Source organism: Triturus cristatus, chromosome 6 (assembly GCF_964204655.1).
Source record: "Triturus cristatus chromosome 6, aTriCri1.1, whole genome shotgun sequence".
Classification (NCBI taxonomy): domain Eukaryota; kingdom Metazoa; phylum Chordata; class Amphibia; order Caudata; family Salamandridae; genus Triturus; species Triturus cristatus.
In genome coordinates, this window is record NC_140589.1 from 892,554,152 (window position 1) to 892,575,003 (window position 20,852).

The 20,852-nt window shown below is 44.2% G+C and overlaps 1 protein-coding gene across 1 annotated transcript in view; it reads left to right on the forward strand.

Annotated features, from left to right (window-relative positions):
• TFB1M (transcription factor B1, mitochondrial) overlaps positions 1-10,755 on the forward strand; it is a 437,604-nt gene extending 426,849 nt beyond the window's left edge. The window contains exon 9 of the mRNA XM_085611532.1: positions 10,208-10,755. Within this exon, the coding sequence (XP_085467658.1) occupies positions 10,208-10,463 (256 nt within the window). The 3' untranslated portion in view covers positions 10,464-10,755. The remainder of the gene's footprint in view (positions 1-10,207) is intronic.
• The last annotated feature ends 10,097 nt before the right edge of the window (positions 10,756-20,852 follow it).

The window sequence follows — 20,852 nt, forward strand, 5'->3', positions numbered from 1 at the left end:
ACTTTTATATCTGTATTTTAAGATTGTGAGCTTTTAAGATAGCAATTTTGAAATTATCACAGTAACACGCTGTAATATATGGACATATATCAAGGGATGGCATGGATTGCTAGGCTGTAGAATGTAGCTTGGTCATTTTGGAATGTGAAGGTATGATGATCGGAGAGAGAGCAGGACAGTGGTGAGAGCAGTTGGATGGGACCTTTCTGTAAAGAATAAACTTCTTCCCTTTGGACTTTGTCTCCTGACCATCATTATCGCGCACCTTGCTTCACACACACTTCACAGTAAGATGATTTATAGCATATTTGAAGCAAAACATCAAGTCATTTCCATCAATTAGAACTTGAAGGTAATTTCCATAAAATGTCATATTACAGAGTGCACAGTTCTAATTGCACAGTATAATTATTGAACTATGGTGGTTGTTTTTCTAACATTTCGTTTTCTGGGTTTCGTATTCACTCAGTAATCGTATATGCCCAATTAGCTATATTATCTGGTGCTTTTTCATCCTTTCTGATGGGCTTTATGCACAGTCCTTCAAATGTGGCGATTTTTATTATGCACTTTTCCAATGCTTTTTTCGAGGGGACGTTATGATGAAGCCAATGTATGGCTATGTGGTGTTTTGCTAGCTATAATCCGTTTGTCACAAATTGATATCCTATTGTGCGTTTGTCTGCCTTTGTGATTATACTAAACAGACATTGTTTTTGTGTACTTTCTAAGCGTAGTGCTGTAAATGGGCAAGGCTTTAACGCACTGCATACCCATTCCATGTTCTGGGTAACATTTCTTAATTTTTGATGAGTCCAAGATGGTGCCATGCAGAACATTAAAATTGACAAATTTAAATTTGGCGTTGCTTGAGATTTCCCTTACTTGTGGGCATTATTTTTTCCATTCTAAGGGGCAAAGGTACGACCATAGCATGTTGCAACTCGCAAATTGGCCAAACTGCATGTTGTCAAGAATGTTTCTAGGGCTGTTGATCGCTTTGAGATTATTTTGGGGTGATTCATTTTCAGATCCAGTGTTTAAATACTTTAATTTTTTTTAAATCTCATTGCCTATTTTGTGAGTTCCAAGTGTAATTCCTGTGTTATATAAATGAGGGAGACTCCATTAAATCCCTTGCCTAAGCCTAACTCATTCGCCTTTTTCTTTTAACCCCTTACTTACATTATACCATACTTTATTTGTTGACCTTACCCTTTTCCATTATCTAATGTCTGATTTTTTTATCCTATGATTCTGTTACAGCATTTTCCCCAAAAGATTTTTGTATACCAAGTTTTTTTTCGACAACACGTCTTCTGTGGCGCTTGTCACAGAACACTACTCTAAAATGTGATTGAGGACCTCAAGATAATCTGTGCTTATGAACACATCCTCTGTACCTTTAATGCAATCCCTTATGTAAAAGCTAGGAGACTGCATTTTTATTCACCCTTTTATTTCTGAAAATGACTCTTGCCTTGACTACTGTACCCAATTATAATTTGCGTGTCACTCTGATTATGTCATAGCAATAATGTGTCAGCCATCCTCTGAATGTAATCAAGGCAGGAGATTTTGAATTTCATTACCAAGAGGACAAGCATAAATATATGTACGGTTCCACTTTGTACACTTTACTTCACCAGTACCTCTTCTATTCCTTCCCTCTCATGCTTTCCAGAGCTGGCACTGACCTCAGAGTTTTAGCATTTTCAACTCAGACTCTTAAGTTTTCCTGCAGTATTAGCATCTCTTGACGTTATTTATCATCTCTGCAGTTTTTAGGTCTCGCCTGCGAGTGCAGCGCATGCGCTGCATCACCTCGGCGAGATCTATTGTCGTTGCTTCTGTGTCCGGGGCCTGTGGAAGCGGGGTTGGTGTCCGCCCTGTCGGCATTAGGCCCCGCCCACCCTGCCTGCATATTTTGCAAGCATTGCTGCTCGGGCTTCCCGGCAGACTCTGTGTTTTTATTACAATTATTATCAGCCCGAGTGTTTCATTCCATCATTGGAAATCAACACCATTTATCATACTTGCGCCGATTAGCCAGTGATATCCCCTGCCCTGCTTTCCATAAATGCGTATTAATGCCGTCTCCGTTTGAAGTGTTAATTGTGGTTATTTTTTCATTGCACTGACAGCATGTGATACCCCCCCGCCCCCCCCTGCTGAGGTTTCAGGAACAAACCCAAGACGCTCACCATAAGATACAGCCCCTCAAATAACGCGGCCTTGACATAGAAAGAGTTGATTTTTAACCGAGTCCAGTCGAGGGGAGACCTTGAGGCAGGGGCTGGGGTGATGCGGGGAGGGGGTGCAGTGTCATCTGCTGTCTTTGGAGCTGGGGAGCCAGACTCTAGTCCCGGCGCCGGCTGAGTATCCTGTGATTCTGAGCAAATCGCAAAACTACCCATGAATATAAACAATGCATGTGACTTAGTGTAATGTAATCGGTCATGCAAAGTGCCCCAATACCGCTATATAAAAATGTGAAAGAAAGAGTAGTCCGACCTTTGCACTGGAGAGCTTTCGAAAAGTGCAGCACCTTTGGGATGTGGCCGTGACCCTGCGCACCTCAAAGACTCCATCTTCACCCCAGAAAAAGGGCTCAGGGCAAGCAGTGATGCGCATGTTTCATTCAAGAAACATTCACTCCTTGGCCTCAACCACCCACAGTAAACCTCTGGATTACCACCTCTTCTAGCACCAGTGACACTTTAAACTTGGCTTTCTCTGTCAAGCTTTGCTCCCTCACTCCCTTGTATTGTACAATCTATAGCTTTTCATCTCTCACGGCAGGGCGCCAAAGCGTGTTATTCACTTTCTCATTCTTCCTGTCGCTCCCTCCCCCACTCCCTCTCCCTGTGTGGACTCCTTGGGCTCGGCTCGTGCTCTGTAAATGTGAGAAACAAGCCCATGGTTGTGAGTTACGAAGTGATGACTCATCATCAATGTCTCTCAGTAAACTGTCTGCTAGATTTTCAAGTGTAATGTGGTATAGCGCTGCGACGCCTTGTGTCTAGTAAGTACTAAATAGAACAAAACAAGTATTTGCAATGCAATAGGTCTCGCATTTACGCAAGTTTAAGCTATTGGCATTATAAATGACACTGCCTTTTATTTATGTTTTAAAAACTAAAACAAAAATAAAAGGCATTGTCATTTACAATGCCAATAGCCTAAACTCGTGTAAATGCGATACCTATTGCATTGCAAATGCTTGTTACCTCTGTAGATCTTCCTACAAACAAGAAAGCCAAGGAGTTATTAACCTGCCGTATTTGACAAGTAGACTTAACTGTGCCTGAATCAATTTGTTCCATTTGGTCAGTTACCCATGAGGCAGTGGGATCAACGTTTTTAGTGTGCAAGAAGAGTATCTCTGCTAAAGTGATGAGAGTATTCGATAGAACAATTGTTTTTACTTTAAGTAATCAATACAGTAAATATTGAATTAAATTTAATTAACTTTTGAAGAGGGTTTGCCTTAGAATAGATGTGCTCTATATTTCCTACATGGAGACAATGTAGTCTGTCTTGTCTACACCTGTAACTTTAAAGGTGTCTGACTTTGAATGTAATATAGCTTTATATTCTGTTGATTGTTCTGGTTATTCAGGCTTCCCCTTTACCTCATACGGCTGAGACATTTGTCACCCCAGACAACCCAAGCGTCATCTTGGTTTCGTGTTTCACTTTTCCATCTAGCATTTGGTGTGGGGAAAGCTACAAAATAATTTTGATACCAGACAAGACAGTTCAAAAACGTAGGTACAGTTTGTGAGCTCTGGGCTTCCTCACATGCCAATGTAAGGAATATCTCTAGTTCCATCATCTTGGAATACATTTGTTTGGGACATTTTTTATTGTTGTTGTACTACACACTGGAATAACTTTAAAAATCCTACAGAAACATATATCAGTAAGTCACTACATGTTTGCTCAGGCGGTTCTTCGAATAAGGAAAGACCAACACGTCAGCTATGTTAGTGTGTTTTACAGTACACAATTTGTATGCATATTCAGTGACCCATATTTTTGAATTTGTTCACTGGTTGGAAAACTGGACTTGAAACACAAGCACTACAGAGTATACACCTTAGCCTGCAATTGATAATGCCTCCTTATTATTTGGGGGAAAAAGGTTTTCTGTGATGCCTTAAATATGGGTCATTATTTGAGATGCTTCTACTCTAGGGGAAATGGAATAATCCTTGACTGTTCAGTGGGTCAGGGTATTAGTGGGAGATGATTGGGCTCCTGATGGCCTCTTGGTTCCAAGTAGGCTTTATCCTGTGGTGAGGGGTATCAGTCCCATGGACATATATATACTACTATCATCTACCGGTCCAGTGATTGTAGCTCAATTCCTTCGTAGCTTAGATGTACATAAATAGAGGAAAAGTATAGGGTGATATTTCCCTTTCAAACAATACAATGTTGCAGATTTCTGTCAGGGAGAGGAGACAGAAGTGCAAATGTCTGGCTGTGCTCAGTTTCAATGTGATGGGGAAGAGTGTGGAACCGCGCTTGTAGGCACAGCGCCTTGGAACCTACATCAAGAGTTCTGTGTGATCAGCAGTACCAGTGCCATTATATAAAAGCTGAAACCTGAAAAAATAGTACATTCATTCTTTGTTAGTACTTTTACTCAAGTCTAGAAGACCAACCATCTTAATTTTCGACCCCCAGAGAAACGCTCCATCAACTATAAAATGATATGATGAGGCATTGACAAAATAGGTTGTTTTCTTGTATGTGTGTTGTGTTATGAACATATTGTAATGTCTTAATATGTCTATTATTGTTTGTGCATTGAGTTTTAAATGTGTATATATTGTGTGTTTTGAAGCCCTGAAGAAGTCCTTTTGAATAAAACATGTTGGCTACGGCAAAATCAGAGAAGAAAATCAAACATTTTAAATGAAAAAATCATGAATACAGAATTCATTTTATCAAGGAAATGATTCTGGGAGTTGGTGCATTATGTAGTTAAATCATGAATTTATAATATCTCCAATACTAGAAATATTAGTCTTGAGTGGGTGCTGAGTCATATCATTTTAACCGTATTAAGTGTTAGCCAATGAAAAGGGGATCTTTCCTATCACGTCAAATGGTGAGATGGGATTATTGAGACTTGCTGATCCCATGCCACTCTGTGACAAGTTGGGAAGAGGGTTTCTAGAGTCCTCTCTGTCAGCCTTGGGAACATCAAGGCTAAATCCTAAAGAGCACAGGATTGACTCTGATATTGATGTCCCCGTCATCATCAGGGGGAGGATTCTCATTGTGGGCAGAGTCCTGACACTCACACTGACAGGCCCCCACTAATAACGACCACCAGGTGCAGTACTGTGGACCCTTCTTGCTTAAGGGAAAGGGCTATTGGCATTGTAAATGACAATGCCTTTTATTTATGTGTTGTTTTTTAAAACAGGTAAATAAAAGGCATTGTCATTTACAATACCAATAGCTTAAACTCTCTCAAATGCGAGACCTATTGCATTGCAAATGCGTTCTGCTCCTATGCTATAAACATTTTTTTAAAGTGTTAGGAGAGAGTGTGTCCTGCCTGCAACAGCAGGCAGGACAAAGCTATTTGAGGAATTAGTGCTCGGAGGGTGTAATTAAAGCCTACAGAGTGACAACACACGTAACAGGGGGTGTCACTATGGGAGGTTACAAAAAAATGAGACAAGGCTGTACTAAGGAGGGACTATTAAGCCTATTGACCAATGAACAGCCACAGTTTACAGTGGAGAATGACACACGCCAATAGAAAATATGGGCGTAGAGTGGGAAGTGCTTCAACTCCCTACTTGAATACAACATGCCTTGCAGAGCAGTGCATGTGCTGCCCAGGCTCGTCCTAAATAAGGATTGGGACAGATTTTAAGTGGTGAAGTGTGGGATTTAATCTTGTTAATGAGTGCAAGATATTTTTTAGGACCTCGGGATAAAGTGTTTATAACAGAAAGCTTGTTTGACTGTGTTGACAAAAGTAGGCTTATTATAAGTGATACTGCAGCTATAAGAAATAATGGTCTTTATTCACTAAGCATTGGTGCGTGTCTGAGTTCTGAGGACCCCTGGAAATAAACTGCAGAGAGATTTGAAGCGGTCTTAGAATAATGTCTAAAAGTACCTCGCAAACTGTACACCCATCAAAACGAAGAAAATAAAGCCCCAGGGACCGTATTACAAATTAGATGCACTCTCCCCCATGTAAATTGTGGAATGTCTGCTCTATCTGTATTACAGAAGGTCCTGACCTGGAGAAGTGCCTGTGGCCCCTTCTTTAATAATACAGTGCCCTGGGGGTGCAAAACAGTAGGCACACACACCGGTTGCACCCGGAATACTGTCAATATTGCTTTTTCAGTTGCATTGCTTGAATACTCAGGTACTTGGAAAGAATTCCATCCTATTTTCTTAAGGAATGGTCAAATGGCAACTCTATGCCTGTCCTGTAACTCGGGGCCTCAAAACCTCTACCCCAAAACGCCAGTGGAAGATTGCAATGCTGGAACATGCAAGAGTTTCCATTCTGTCAGCCGATTTGGTGATCAATCAATCAATCAATCATTTGTAAAGTGCACTACATACCCACGAGGGTCTCAAGGCGCTGGGGGGGGGGGGGGCAATACTGATCGAACAGCCAGGTCTTGAGTATCCTCCTTAAGGTCAGCAGGTCTTGGGTCTGTCGTAGGGTCAGTGGGAGGGCGTTCCATGTCTTGGCGGCGAGGTGGGAGAAGGATCTCCTGCCGGTGGTTGTTCTTCGGATGCGCGGGACGGTGGCGAGTGAGAGGTTGGCGGAGCGTAGCTGGCGGTTGGGGATGTAGAAGGCGAGCCGTCTGTTGAGGTAGGCTGGACCGGTCTTGTGGAGTGCTTTGTGTGCGTGGATGAGGAGCTTCAAGGATATCCTCTTGTTGACGGGGAGCCAGTGCAGGTTTCTCAAGTGGGGGGTGATGTGGCCAGGTCGTGGTACGTCGAGGATCAGTCGCGCCGAGGCGTTTTGGATGCGTTGTAGTCGTTTGATGAGCTTGGTTGGGGCTCCTGCGTAGAGGGCGTTTCCGTAGTCGAATCTGCTTCTGAAGAGGGCCTGGGTGACTGTCTTTCTTGTATCTGTCGGGATCCATCTGTAGATCTTGCAGAGCATGCGGAGGGTGTTGAAGCAGGAGGAGGAGACGGCGTTGACTTGCTCGGTCATTGAGAGCGTTGAGTCGAGGATGATTTCCAGGTTGCGTGCGTGGTCGGTGGGTGTCGGGGCGGCCACCAGGAGTCGTCCCAGGCTAAGGGGTTGGAGCCGAGGATGAGGACCTCCGTCTTGTCCGAGTTCAGCTTCAGGCGGCTGATCTTCATCCAGTCGGCGACGGCCTTCATTCCTTTGTGGAGGTTGGCTTTGGCGGTGATAGGGTCCTTGTCGAGGGAGAGGATCAGTTGAGTGTCGTCTGCACAGGAGATTATGTTGAGGTTGTGCTGTTGGGCGACTTGTGCGAGCAGGGCCATGTAAATGTTGAACAGTGTTGGGATCCCTGGGGTATGCCGCAGATGATCTCGGAGGCTTTGGAACGGAATGGGGGAGGCGGACGCTCTGGGTTCTGCCAGAGAGGAAGGAGGTGGTCCATTCCAGAGCCTTGTCTCGGATCTCTGCGGCGTGGAGGCGTGCGCGTAGTGTGCGGTGGCAGGCGGTGTCCAAGGCGGCGGAGAGGTCTAGGAGGATGAGTGCTGCGGTCTCACCATTGTCCAGCAATGTCCTGATGTCGTCGGTGGCGGCGATGAGGGCAGTCTTGGTGCTGTGGTTGCTGCATAACCCTGACTGGGAAGGGTCCAGGATTCTGTTTTCTTCGAGGTAACGGGTTAGCTGTCTGTTGACGATTTTCTCGTTGACCTTGGGCCAGAGAGATGGGCCAGAAGTTCTTGAGGTCTCATGGGTCTGTCTTAGGTTTTTTGAGTAGGGCGTTTATCTCGGCGTGTTTCCAGCTCTCTGGGAAGGTCGCGGTCTCGAGGGAGATTTTGATGACGTTGCGCAGGTGGGGTGCGATGGAGCTGCTTGCTTTGTTGAAGACGTGGTGCGGGAATGGGTCTGACGGAGAGCCGGAGTGGATTGTGCTCATGGTCTTGATGGTGTCATCGACGCTCACGCTGGCCCAGGCTAGCAGGGGGTCGTGGTCGATGGTGTGCGGACTGTCTGTTGTGTTGCTGTCTGTTGGGGCTGTCTGGGTGTTGAAGCTGTCGTGGATGTCTGCTATCTTGCGGTGGAAGAAGGTGGCGAGGGAGTCGCACAGGGCTTGCGATGGCGAGATAGAGAGAAATCTGACTTTATTCCCTACAGTGTGAAACTTGGCAGGAGTTTTCCACATTTTGTGTGGTAATATCGTGCGGAATGTCTCACTCCTCAACACTAAATCATGCCCAACAGCTTCACTTGAGAGAAAGAAGGTGGTAACGATGTCAGTTACCCAGTAATGTCAGATGTTGATTTTTTTAGTAGCTCTTGAAAGATACTGTACTGATGGCTGCCAACTGTGTATTTTGAGCGTTGCTGTTGTGAAGTACTGAATTGTTTAACTTGGCAAGAGGTGTTCGGCAGGGCTGCTTTTTTGCTCCTATTCTTTTTATAGTGTATATTTACGCTCTGCCCTAGTGACTGCCAGTTAAGTTATGCCTCCATTAGGGAGAAGCTAGGACTATTCCTGTATTACTTTACGCTGATTATGCACGCCATGCTTATGACCTCTCCGGCCAATGACCTAAAGAAATTGATTGAATACTTTGTTACCTTTACGAACGACACAGGTATAAGTACCAACTTTACTAAAACTTTTATTATGACCTTGGGTTTAAAGTCCAGTACAACCCTTAACTTTTCCAATAAAAAGCCATGTGATTGAAAAAAATCCAGGCCTTTTCATATTTGAGTATTGCATTTGATATTGATAACAGTAGTAGATAGTTTCATCATTTGCAGTCAAGAAGAATGTAATTTATTGAATCACGTGATGTAGTCATCAGTTTTGGTACCAGGCTGGGCAAGAAGCCATTGGGAGATCTATAACAGTAAATGCCTTCTTTGATCTGCTGTGGCTCAGGAATTTGGGGTTTTATTGCTCCTATGTTTTGTAGATGGAAGAAAAAACGATTTTGTAGAAGGCTATTGGTTTTACTGCCTAGTACTTCCCACTTTTCTTGCCATACACAGTTCTGTGTACTATATTTGGAGGTTAGAACTAAATTAACTCTTTTTTATAACGGGTGTCCATTTAGACTAATCCTTGTACTTTTCTGAATCGGAAAATGATCCATACTTAAGATTTGTCGCACACTAAATATATGGCTGAAATATGTTCATGATTTGGGTTGCGAACAAGATGGCCCTGATTTATTTACAAATCCTGACTTAGTAGTTAAATATTATAAGGCATGGGTAAAGAGCGCTCACCGTCCTCATAAACTCTCCCTGATGCAGTCGAACCATTAGCCAAACCTTCAGTAAAATCTCACTTTTTACAACAAAAAACCACAATGGAACATTACCTAATGTTGGTGGAAAATGTAAGAAGAGATCACTTCATTTTAACATGCCTCCGGATGAGCATTCGTCATCATTTTCTGTTTTCTGTCTTTTCCTAAGAGTTTATGTAGCAATAGAACATTTGCATCTGTGCTCTTGTGACAATTGCTTGCAGACCTTAATGCTCGTAGTTTTTCCTGTCAATTTTATGTATGTGAAAGGAGTAGATTTCTTGTGTCTTTACTGGGTTATATCGGATACAATTTAGCTTTTTTTCATCTCCAGCTGCATCCTACCCCATTAGATTTATTGGGCTGTTTTTTTACGTGCTGCGGTTAACCTCTTCAGCGCTGCGCGGATTCCCGCGCGGTGCTGAAAGATCTGAGCGCGGGGCCATGACGGAACGGTTCCGTCATAAGCACAGCCCAACCGACGTGCATGACGGAACCGTTCCGTCATCGGCGTCGAAGAGGTTAAAACTAGATATGCATTGTTTTTGTAAATAGTTCATAATCGATAATAGTATAATTGAACCCTTAATCTTTTACTTATAAATGACTATTGGTTTAATTTTAAGAAAATTTAAGATATTCTTTAATCATGCATTGGACTTTTTACTAGTAACTGAACTAAACTTTGATAATCAGTGTTGATTTTTTGTTCCTTTCTCAATCCCTTCCAAACTAGGGTGCTGTTCCCTGAAGCTCGACGGCTGAAGTCCACGGAGCGAATGTTGATGCTGGCAGATGTGGACCCAACTTTACGACCAAAGCAGCTTTCGATGCTGCAGTTTAAGAATCTGTGCAATGTCTACAGAGAAATGTGTAACGAGGACCCAAACCTTTTTGGGTACAACTTTAGGGAAGAACTGCGGCAGAAGAAGCGAGGGAGAAGCAATCCAGAAAGCTTCTCAAAAACATCTGACGAGGAAGATTGGACATGAAGACAGAAAAGAACAAAACCCAGCAGCCTGCATTTTAAAATGCTGTGACGTTCATGGCCTTCTTCGGCATGGCGTGGGGCATTTTGTACAAATACCTGCTACTTTCAGTGTACAAACCTGAGCCATTCTTCGTTTTTTTTTTTTTTTGATAAAAGAGAGATCGAGTGGAAAAACTTTTAACACGGTTGTCAAAGTATAGGAGATGGGGCACCTGTAGAGACATTAAGAGAAACAGTACGATATATTTTGGGTACAGTGTCCATATATGAACAATTAAAAATCATGGATTAAATCCTCGTTTTGTTTTGTTTTGTTTTTCGCATTTATACTCTAGTTACTGTAAAATTTAAACAAGAAACTTATAGCCCTCCTGGCCTGTACACCAATTGGCCTTAGAGTAAAAGGCAGGGGGTGTGAGTTGGACCCAGGTCTCCATTGTTTTTCCATATCTTTTAAATACATAGTAGTTGGCAAATAAGTATGAGAAACGTGCCATATGAATGAACAAATGTATTCATACAGCTCGACAAATACCCAAGAATTCCGGTGCCCCTTGTGCTGAGAGCCAAAGAAAACTAAAGAATCAGAAAAGATAGTTTGTAGACTTATGAAGGTTAAATCAGGCAAGTTTTAAGAGCTTTTATGAAAGTGAGTTCTGAATTCAGGGATCTCAGTACCCGAGGGAGGCAATGAGAAAACTGAGAAAAGAAAAGGTCCTGCTCCCAGTTCTTGCTTGTATAAACCTAAAAATGCAAATCAGATTGGAAGTGGATAAGCCTAAGGAGAGTGTTGAAATTTTGTATTTGTATGTGTGAAGCGCAACAGTCATCCCAAGGAACATCATGGCGCTACAATAAACGGAGAACCTGTTTAAAGAGAGGGTATGGTAAATGATAAAGACAGAGAGTCTGGAGCCATGATCCAAGGGTGTCGCTACTTAAGTGTCTTCAGCTTCTTTCGTAAATTCGTATGATCCTCAGTGAGACGAAGCTCTAGCGGAAGGTTGTTCCTTTGGGTAGCTGCCAGATAGGTAAAGGAGCAGGACAACGTTTTGAAGCTAATAGGGACCTTTATTGGATGACACCTTAACCCCTTAACTGCTGGGGTCTTGATTGAAAATGAGTAGGAAAAATCAGCCGTTTGTGATACGCTTTCATCTGAACATTTTGTCACAATGGCCCATTTACAAAAGCAATATATCATTACATCTGCTAGACCATTCTCATTGCGGGGATATATAGGGGTTGTAAGTTCTCCAAGAACCCGAGGTACCCAGATCCAACAACTGAGCTCCACCTTTCGGTGGTTTTTCATTGCATACCTAGTATAGATCAATTCATTTGGTGAAATATGTAGAGTGAAAAATGGGTGTCAAGGAAACCTAAGTATCTCTGAAATGAGCACAAGATAAGGTGTTTAGTAGCAGTGGTTATTTGTACATCTCTTAATGTTTTGGGTACTCATGCGAGCATGTGATCCAGAGGGCATTGTTGTAAATGTCTTTCTTATACACTGGCATATATTTAGAATGCACAATGGTTGCAAAATCCAATGGTAATAACAAATGTTCTGCTATTCTATGTTCCCAAATGTCTTCCAATATAAATGGTACCCAACTTGAGTGAGCAGGCGTATTGCCTGCAACAGGAAAAGGGCCAAAGTGCAAGATGGATGCATCACATTTTTCCAATGAAAATTGACACTTTTTTCCTCAATGCAGGTAACTGTGTATTTTGGGCCCTAGCTGAAGCGGCACCTAGGGGAATCCTAGCAAATCTGTAAATTTTTAACAACTAGAGAAATCCAAAGTGTGGAAACTTGCATGGCTCTCACCAGATTTATTTACCCCAAATCCCTTACACACCTCAAACTCTGACTGAAAAGCCACATGTTCCTTACACTTCTGTGATGGTAAGTTCTGGAATCTCTGGGGAGCCACAAACATCCTTCCCCCTAGAATTTCCCAAAGTCTCCTGATAAAAATGGTACCATACATGTGTGGGTAGGCCCAATGCCTACGATAGGAAATGAACCAAAACGCAATATGGACATACCACATTTTGTCACCCTTTTTTGAAAAGTGGGTAGATGTGGATTTTGCGCCCTAGCTCACTTAAGGAAACCTAGTAAACCTGCAGCTTTTTGATACCTAGACACCGGGGAATCGAGGGTGGGGTGGCTTGTGTGACTAGCACCAGTTTTCCCCCCATAATCCTTTGCAAACCTCACACTTTGACAAAAAAAACAATTTTCCTCTCATTTCTGTGATGAGAAGTTCTGGAATCTGCAGATACCCAATACTTCTTTGCACCCAGCATTAACCAAGTCTTGCATTGAAAGTGGTACCTCACTTGAGTGGGTAGGCCTAGTGCCCACGACAGGACACAGACAAAGAGGCAACATGGACATATCCCATTTTTCCACTCAAAACGGACCCTTTTTTGTGCAAAGGTGGTAGCTGTGACTTGTGGTCCCTAACTCAGGCGACATGTAGGAAATCCTAGCAAACTTTAAAAAAATAGACAACTGGAGAAATCCAGTATGTGGAGACTAGCATGTCTAACCAAATTTCTTTACCCAGAATACCACAAACTCTGACTAAAAAACACATTTTCCTCACATCTCTGTGATGGTTAAGTTCTTAAATCTGTGGGGAGCCACAAACATCCTTCCCTCTAGAATTTCCCAAATGGTACCTCACTTGTGTGGGTAGGCCTTGTGCCTGTGACAGGAAATAGGCCAAAAAGTAACAGGAATATCACATTTTTACACTTAGAACTGACCCTTTTTTTGCAAAGTCTGTAGCTGTGGAATTTGGGCCCTAGCTCAGCCGGCACCTAAGAAACCCTTGTAAACCTGCACACTTTTGATAACTAGACACCTGGGGAATCCAGGGTGTGCCTTGTGTGGCTGTCACATGTTCTTTTTTTTTTAACCCATAATCCTTTGCAAACCATACACTTTCACTAAACAAACACATTTTCTTGCATTTCTGTGATGGAAAGTTCTGGAATCTGCAGAGAGCCACACACTTCCTTCCACCCAGCATTCCCCCAAGTCTTGCAGTGAAAGTGGTACCTCACTTGAGTGGCTAGGTGTAGTGCCTGTGACAGGAAACAGACCAAAACGCAGCTTGGACACATCACAGTTTCCACTCAAAACTGACCCTTTTTTTGCAAAGGTGGTAGGTGTGAGTTCTGGTCCCTAGCTCAGCTGGCACGTATGGGAACCTAGCAAATCTGCACATTTTTGAAAACTAAATGCCTGGGGGAATACAGTCTGGGGTGACTTGGATGCCCCCTCCAGGTTTTTTACCCAGAATCTCGTGCAAACCTCACACTTTGACTAAAAAACATATTTTCCTCACATTTCTGTGATGGAAAGTTCTTGAATCTTTGGGGAGTCACTAACATCCTTCCACCCAGCATCCCTCTAAGTCATACAATAAAAATTTGGTAGCTCCCTTGTGTGGGTAGGCCTAGTGCCTGCGAGAGGAAACGGGACCATACGCAACATGGACACATCACATTTTCCCACTCAAAGCAGACCCTTTTCTTTTTTCTTTTGCAAAGGTGGTAGCTGTGGATTTTGGGCTCTAGCTCAGCCAACACCTAGGGAAATCTAGTAAACCTGCACATTTTTAGTTCTCGCCTAGGCAGTGCCTGCGCTGTCTCTCAAGATATGCTGTATCTACTGTATGGGCTTTCAGCATGCCCCTCTGTTTACATTAATTTCTACATGTGCCTGTTGAAATTCTGTTGTATGTGATGGTGAATTTTTTTTAATTTGTCCCTCTTTTTGCTGTTTTGGTCACACCCTGGAGACTGATCCTGTTAAATGGATCACTTCACTATAGGCCATGTATATTGGTTTTGGTGCAGTACTTTTTCACTGCCCTCTTGCTTGATTGGCTTTCCGAATGCACCCAGCAGAGGGCTGCAAATTATGTCCTTATCTTGTTTTCCACTGTCTTTGGTATCACAAGCGCCTTTTCAGCTGAAGGCTATGTTGGTTTTCATCCTATAAAATGTTTGGTTTCATTAGCTCAAATGGTCAAACCTTAAATAATATACTTACTTAATGTAAATGTAGTTTAGGAAAACGGCTGACAGTAGAATAATCAAAAATCAGTTATCCTTTTAGAGAAACTAGGCCAACCACACATTCATATGCAGATATACTCAACTAATAGTCATAGTCAACAACACCTCATCAAGGGAACACACTAAATCAGGATGTCAAGACACTTATGTGATCATTTAATAAAAATTAAGACATTTTTTAATGAAAACATGCAGTAAAATACCCCAAAATACATTCATTATGTCATAGATAAAAACATGACATATTTCAATTTCATCGATTGTTAAAATACAAACAACCCCCAGGAAAAGAATATAATAAGACACTCACATTTGTCATTAAATTGTTAATTTGCGACAATAGACAGCAGATAATTCATTCTCCTGTGGTGTGCTGTCTATTGTTGCAAATTAACAACCTCAACATCAATACCGTCTCAGCACAGCATCACCTCCGCATCAGTGTACCACCAACAGCAGAGCCCCACCGCAGCACCAATGCAGCACCACTTCAGCATCAGCACATCACCTCACCACAGCACAAAGTCAGCATGACCTGAGCACCAGCTCAGCACCACCTGAGCACTAGCGCAGCACAACCACCTCAGCATGGCTCTGCACCACTTTGGCATCACTCAGCACCACCATAGCATCACACATCACCAGTGCAGCATCACCACCGCACCAACTCAGCATCAGTGCACCACCACCAGTGCAGCTCCAACTCCGCACCAGTGCACCACCAACTCAGCACCAGCACATCCCCACCAGAGTATGAACGCAGAACCAGCACAGCACCACCTCAGCAGCAACTCCGCACCAATGCAGCATCAGCAGAGCACCATCTCAGCATCAGCACCACCTCATCAGTACATGACCACAGTACAGCACCAACTCAGCATCAGCGCACCACCATCCCAGTACAGCACCACCCCAGCATCTGAGCACCACCACCAGCACAGCCCCACCTCCGCACCAATGCAAACCCACCTCAGCATCACTTCAGCACCAGTGCCACACCACACCACCTCAGCATCAGCACAGCACCACCTCCACATCTGTGCACCACCACCAGTGCAGCCCCACCTCAGCACCAGTGCAGCCCCCCTCAACAGCAATTCAGCAACAGTGCAGCATCACCTCAGCACAGCACCAACTCAGCATCACTAAGCACCACCTGAGCCCCAACTCAGCACCACCTGAGCACCAGTGCAGCACCATCACTTCAGCATGACTCAGCACCACCTCAGTATCCCTCAGCATCACCTGAACACCACATTAGTATCAGCACAGCACAATCTTATCATCCATACAGCACCCCCTTTTCATCAGTGCACCACCACCAGTGCAGCACCAACTCGGCATCAGTGCAGCACTAACTCGGCACCAACACAGCAACATTTCGGTATCAGCACAGCACCACCAAAGCATCACTGCAGCATCAACTCAGCACATCACCAACTCAGCACCACCTGATCTCCAGGGCAGCACCAACATCTCAGCATGACTCAGCACCACCTCAGTAGCACGCGGCATCCTTTCCTCACAAGCACACCACCACCTCAGCATCAATCAGCACCACTTGAGTATTATTCACCATCACCTCTGCACCAGCCCTCCACCAGCACTCCACCACCTCAACACCACCTCAGCATCACTTCAGTCTGCCCTCGAAAACTGGCATCTGCTGATTCTCCCCTAGTGTCTTCCTGCTGCTCATGTTGTGATTTAGGTACTATTTCCCAACCTCCACCCTCCCTTTGTTTATAACCCCCATAACAAAAAAAGCTATAATAAACAAGCATTAGAACAGGCAGGAAGAAGTTGCCAGCATTGCGAGGACAAAAAAACTACAAGACATTTTTTATGTTAAATCTTTTTTTTAATGGTCATTCAGTTGTACATAATGTCTTTTTGGTTATATATAAGGTAACAAAAATGCTTAGAACACCTTTTTATTATAACTTTTCAACATCCCGCACAGCAGCTACACTGCTAACAACATAGCTTAATGACACTGGCAAAGCCAATAGCTCTGGCTAAACACTTACAATGCCCCAAATACAAGTCCTTTTGGTGCTTGGTGAAAACTAGATACCTGGGGGAAATACAGTTTGGACTGACTTGCGTGCCTCTCTCCAGGTGTTTTACCCAGAATCTCTTGCAAACCTCACACTTTGACCAGAAACACATTTTCCTCACATTTTTGTGATGGAAAGTTCTGAAACTGTGGTTAACCACAAACTTCCTCCCACCTAGCATTCCCCCAAGTGTCGCAGTAAGAATTGTACCTCACTTGTGTGGGTAGGCCTAGTGCCTGTGTCAGGAAACGGACACAAACGCAACATCGCCACATCACATTTTGCCATGATGGGCAGCCCCCACCCCTATTTTTTTAAATAAAAATTCCCTAGTGTCTAGTGGGTTTTCTGCCTCGAGGGGGAAGGGCATATTGGGGGTAATCCCCACACTTACCCCCCCTGGGGAGGCGGAAAGACTACCATGTTATTGATGTGGGTATATGCTTGGGGGCAGCACCCACTCCTATACTATTTTTCTTTTTATGTTCCTGGGATCTAGTGGGGTAATCACTCCCATCCTCTGGGGTGCAGAAATAGTGTTAGCTTATTTTCTTGTGGGGTTGGGGGCATGGCCATCTTCCCACCCTATATATTGTTTTAAATAAGCACTGGTGTCTAGTGGTCTTACTGCCCTCCCCGGGGGCACATAGGGTGTAGTTACCCCAGTCTGCCCGGGGGGCAAAAATATTGATCTTGTTAGAGGTTGGCGAGAGCACAAGCTCTTACCCAAGGGGCACTCCCCCCCCCACACCCCCCCCAAATCCCTGGTGTCTACTGGGTGGATTCCTGCTTGGGGATTGCTCTCCTATGGTGATCCCCAAGCAGGGATCCACTGGCCAAAGTTATTACTGGACAGAGGAGATTCCACTCTTTCCAACGATACCTCTCCCAACCCAGTCAGTGCTTGGGGCTGAGGTATAACCCACGAACACTGATACAGGTTAAGTAAAACAAGCCCATCGTCTCGTGTTACTTTCACTTTACTGTAATGACGCACTGATCGTCATTTCAGTTAAGCAAAACAAAACTCGGGCTTTTCAGAAAACTCTTCTTGAGCAGCCTGAGATTAAAAAAAGAATATAGGAATCCCTCTGGTGCAGAGTACCAGAAGGGCCTTTAGCTGCCTCCCCTGTGTCAGCCAGTGGCCGACAGATGCACTGGGAAGGTAGTGCGGGTGTCTGCCACTGGCTGACACCCACACTTGAGGTTAAAGACAAAGGACAGTGATGGAAAACAATTTGCTTCTTGATGGAAAGCCAGTGAAGATTCAAGTGTGAAGACAGTCTGTCTGTGGGGGTGGTTTAGAACTGTTCTGGTCATCACATTTTGTTGCACCTGAACTTTGTTAATTGAATAACCATCTAGTTCACAGTATAGAGAATTCTATAGTTCACTTTAGATATAATTAGGGAATGGACTATCTATTGTCTTTAAGGCAGAGATTGTTGGAACTCAAAGAACCTTTTCTCAGAGGTTTTAAAATCACAAAATAAGTTGATGCTACTGCAACAATCTGAGAGGTGAACAGTGGCGGCTCCTCCGCTAAGGCAGAGGAGCATCGCCCCACTGAAAAAAGGACAAATAAAATGATGAGAACTATTGTTATTGTCATTTTATTTTCCCTATATATGTCAGTGGCTCTCAAGTGGGGCGGGGCTGGCGGAGTAGGGAGAGGAGTGTTTTTTTACTCCTGAAGTGCGCAGGACCACTTGCCAGCCCTCTCGGGCCACCCCAAGCAGTCCTGAGCACTTGGCATGTCCCCCACCAGGCTGCATTACACAGCCTGGTGAGGAACATGCAAACTCCCCCAGTCCCCGTCTGAGCGCCGATTCACGGCGCTCTGACCAATCACAACGATGCATTGCAGAGTTGTGATTGACTATGGGGAGGCTGGGAGAGCGGGTGCTTCCTGATGCTGGCTGGAAGTGTAGGAAGATGTCAGAGGGTCAGAGGTCGAAGGAGAGACAGCGGCCATTTCAGGTAAGTGTTTTTTTTTGTTTAGGTTTCCTTTTTCTGTCCTCCCCCGCCTCACCACCGGTGTCCAGTAGCAGCTGCTACTGGAGGTGAATGAAAGATTATAGTCAAAACGAATGACACAGTTTCTGTCTGACTCAGTCTTTTGAGGAAATACTCTTACCTCAGCTGACCATCAGTGTTGGGACCAGACAGAGTTCTGCCTTCTAAGCAATAACATCTCAGTTTTTTTCTCCATTTAGTTTGAGGCAGCTGGCGCTCAACCCCTTCGGTATTAACTGTTTCTGTACTGTGTTCTGGCCTGAATCCTGATTGGATGTTCTCTAAAAGTGTGTGAGTCTTTAAGTATATTGATAGTTGCTTATACATTGCGATCTTAGCTGGGAAAAATATGAGAGAAAAAGCCAGAGGTTGGCTGAGGCATCTCTGATGTCTTTTTGCAGGCCTCGCAAAACCGAGTACTGACAAGTCAAAAGTTTGCAAGTTTCGCCAGTCATTTTGCTAAAACATTGGCAATTCTGTGGAAAATGCCAGGAGGACATGGATTTGAAGGGGTGCAAGATTACATGCCAGGCTTGCTTCTGTCCCTCAATCAAGTATATGATTAAATTGTGCGAGGGAAGCACCACTGTAGGAAGCTGAGGTTTCTTCCCCAAAAGAGAGGTCTTCTAGTGTTTGGTAATCAGACCAGCTGTAGACCTTTTGTACTATAGTCTGAAAATAGGATGCAATAGGATTGAATTCATCACATTGATCCTAAGTGGGGGTATTGAGCAACGATTTCCTTGTCCGATTGGTTTGACTTGTCAATGTTATCTTTATAGTAAGCTGCACGAGCAACCTTAGTCAGCTTGTGATAGGTCTGAATGGTTGCTGCCTAGATTCTGTCCCTGCGGCATCTACCACACGCTATGTTCAGACAACTAAAATGGCAGTGGGTGATTCAGTGGAACAGGAGCATTTCTACTAGCACTTACAATATGGAGGTGGCGTGTATCAATGTACGCACCAGTCCTACTTTTGTCAGTCAGTACCCTTGCGTCGGGGTAGGGAGGCGGCTAGTCAGCCTAGAGGCCGCATCATTTCTGAGTGCCCGTGTGGCAAAGAAGTTACATTGTTATAAAAATGAATTGATAAAAGTGCCACAAGACTCCATTCTGGTGCCACTGAATCAGACCTCAGTTGTCTACTTTGAATTTCAAGGGTGCCCCTCGGCGCTACTTATAGTGTCTGAATAAATATAACCCAAGCACATGGAAAACCGCATGAATGGAGGGTGCAGTCTGTAAAAACAAAGACATCAAGGGAAAGAGATTTATTTTTAATTCGTACATTCTAGAGATGTTACGTATATGTTTGGGGGCAGTTGCGGAGGTGCGTGTGACGTGCACACTTGAATCAGACTGAACAACAAAATAAGAACAAAAATATAAGTTCGAGGCATGTGGGCTGCTGAATTCATATCTGTGCATAGATCGCCGCCTAGTGTTGGGTCCGGATGATTGCACATTGTTGTCCTGAAGAGTCTTCGAAGTATCACGAGATAGGTGGCTCCTCCCCTGGACTACAGTGCGCATGGGCATCCTCTCCATCCTCAGATTGTTTTTTCCGCCATTGGGTTCGGATGTGCTTATCTTAGCTCAAGTTAGGAAAACTTTCTTTAAGGCCAAAAGCCTTTAGGTATCGTTGGTATTGTTTGCGTTCGGTATCGACAGACTATTATCCTCGTTCTCGGTCTTGTTCACACTTCTTGGACCTAGTACTCGGTCCGAACATCGATCGACGTTCGAGGATGGAATTGAGGACTCCCTTCAAGAGATGTCCTTTATGTCATGCAAAAATATCCACACATCGATGTCCATCCGGTGTGTAACAAATGCTTATCACCGGATCATGATGAGTCAAGGTGTATGGCCTGCGCCCGGTTCCGGTCGAAGAAAACACTTCAGAATCGACGGGCGGCTAGATTGGAGGCCAAACAATCGGCGCCTAACCCGGTTAACATATTCAGCACCGAGGATGAGGAAGTCGAGAGCGTCGAGGAGATAGACTCGAGCCATGCTTCGGAATGATGAATCCCAATCTGACGACGATGATGAGGTGATCTTCCAGGACGAAGAAGTCGTCGGCGAGGTAGGAGACGACGATGAGGCCCTTGGGGCCGAGCAAGATAGCTCGGACGAGGAGCTAGGCCAATCCGTCGATGCGGAGGCCGAAGGTCACAGTCTTGACAAGGCTCAGGTCGAGGGATC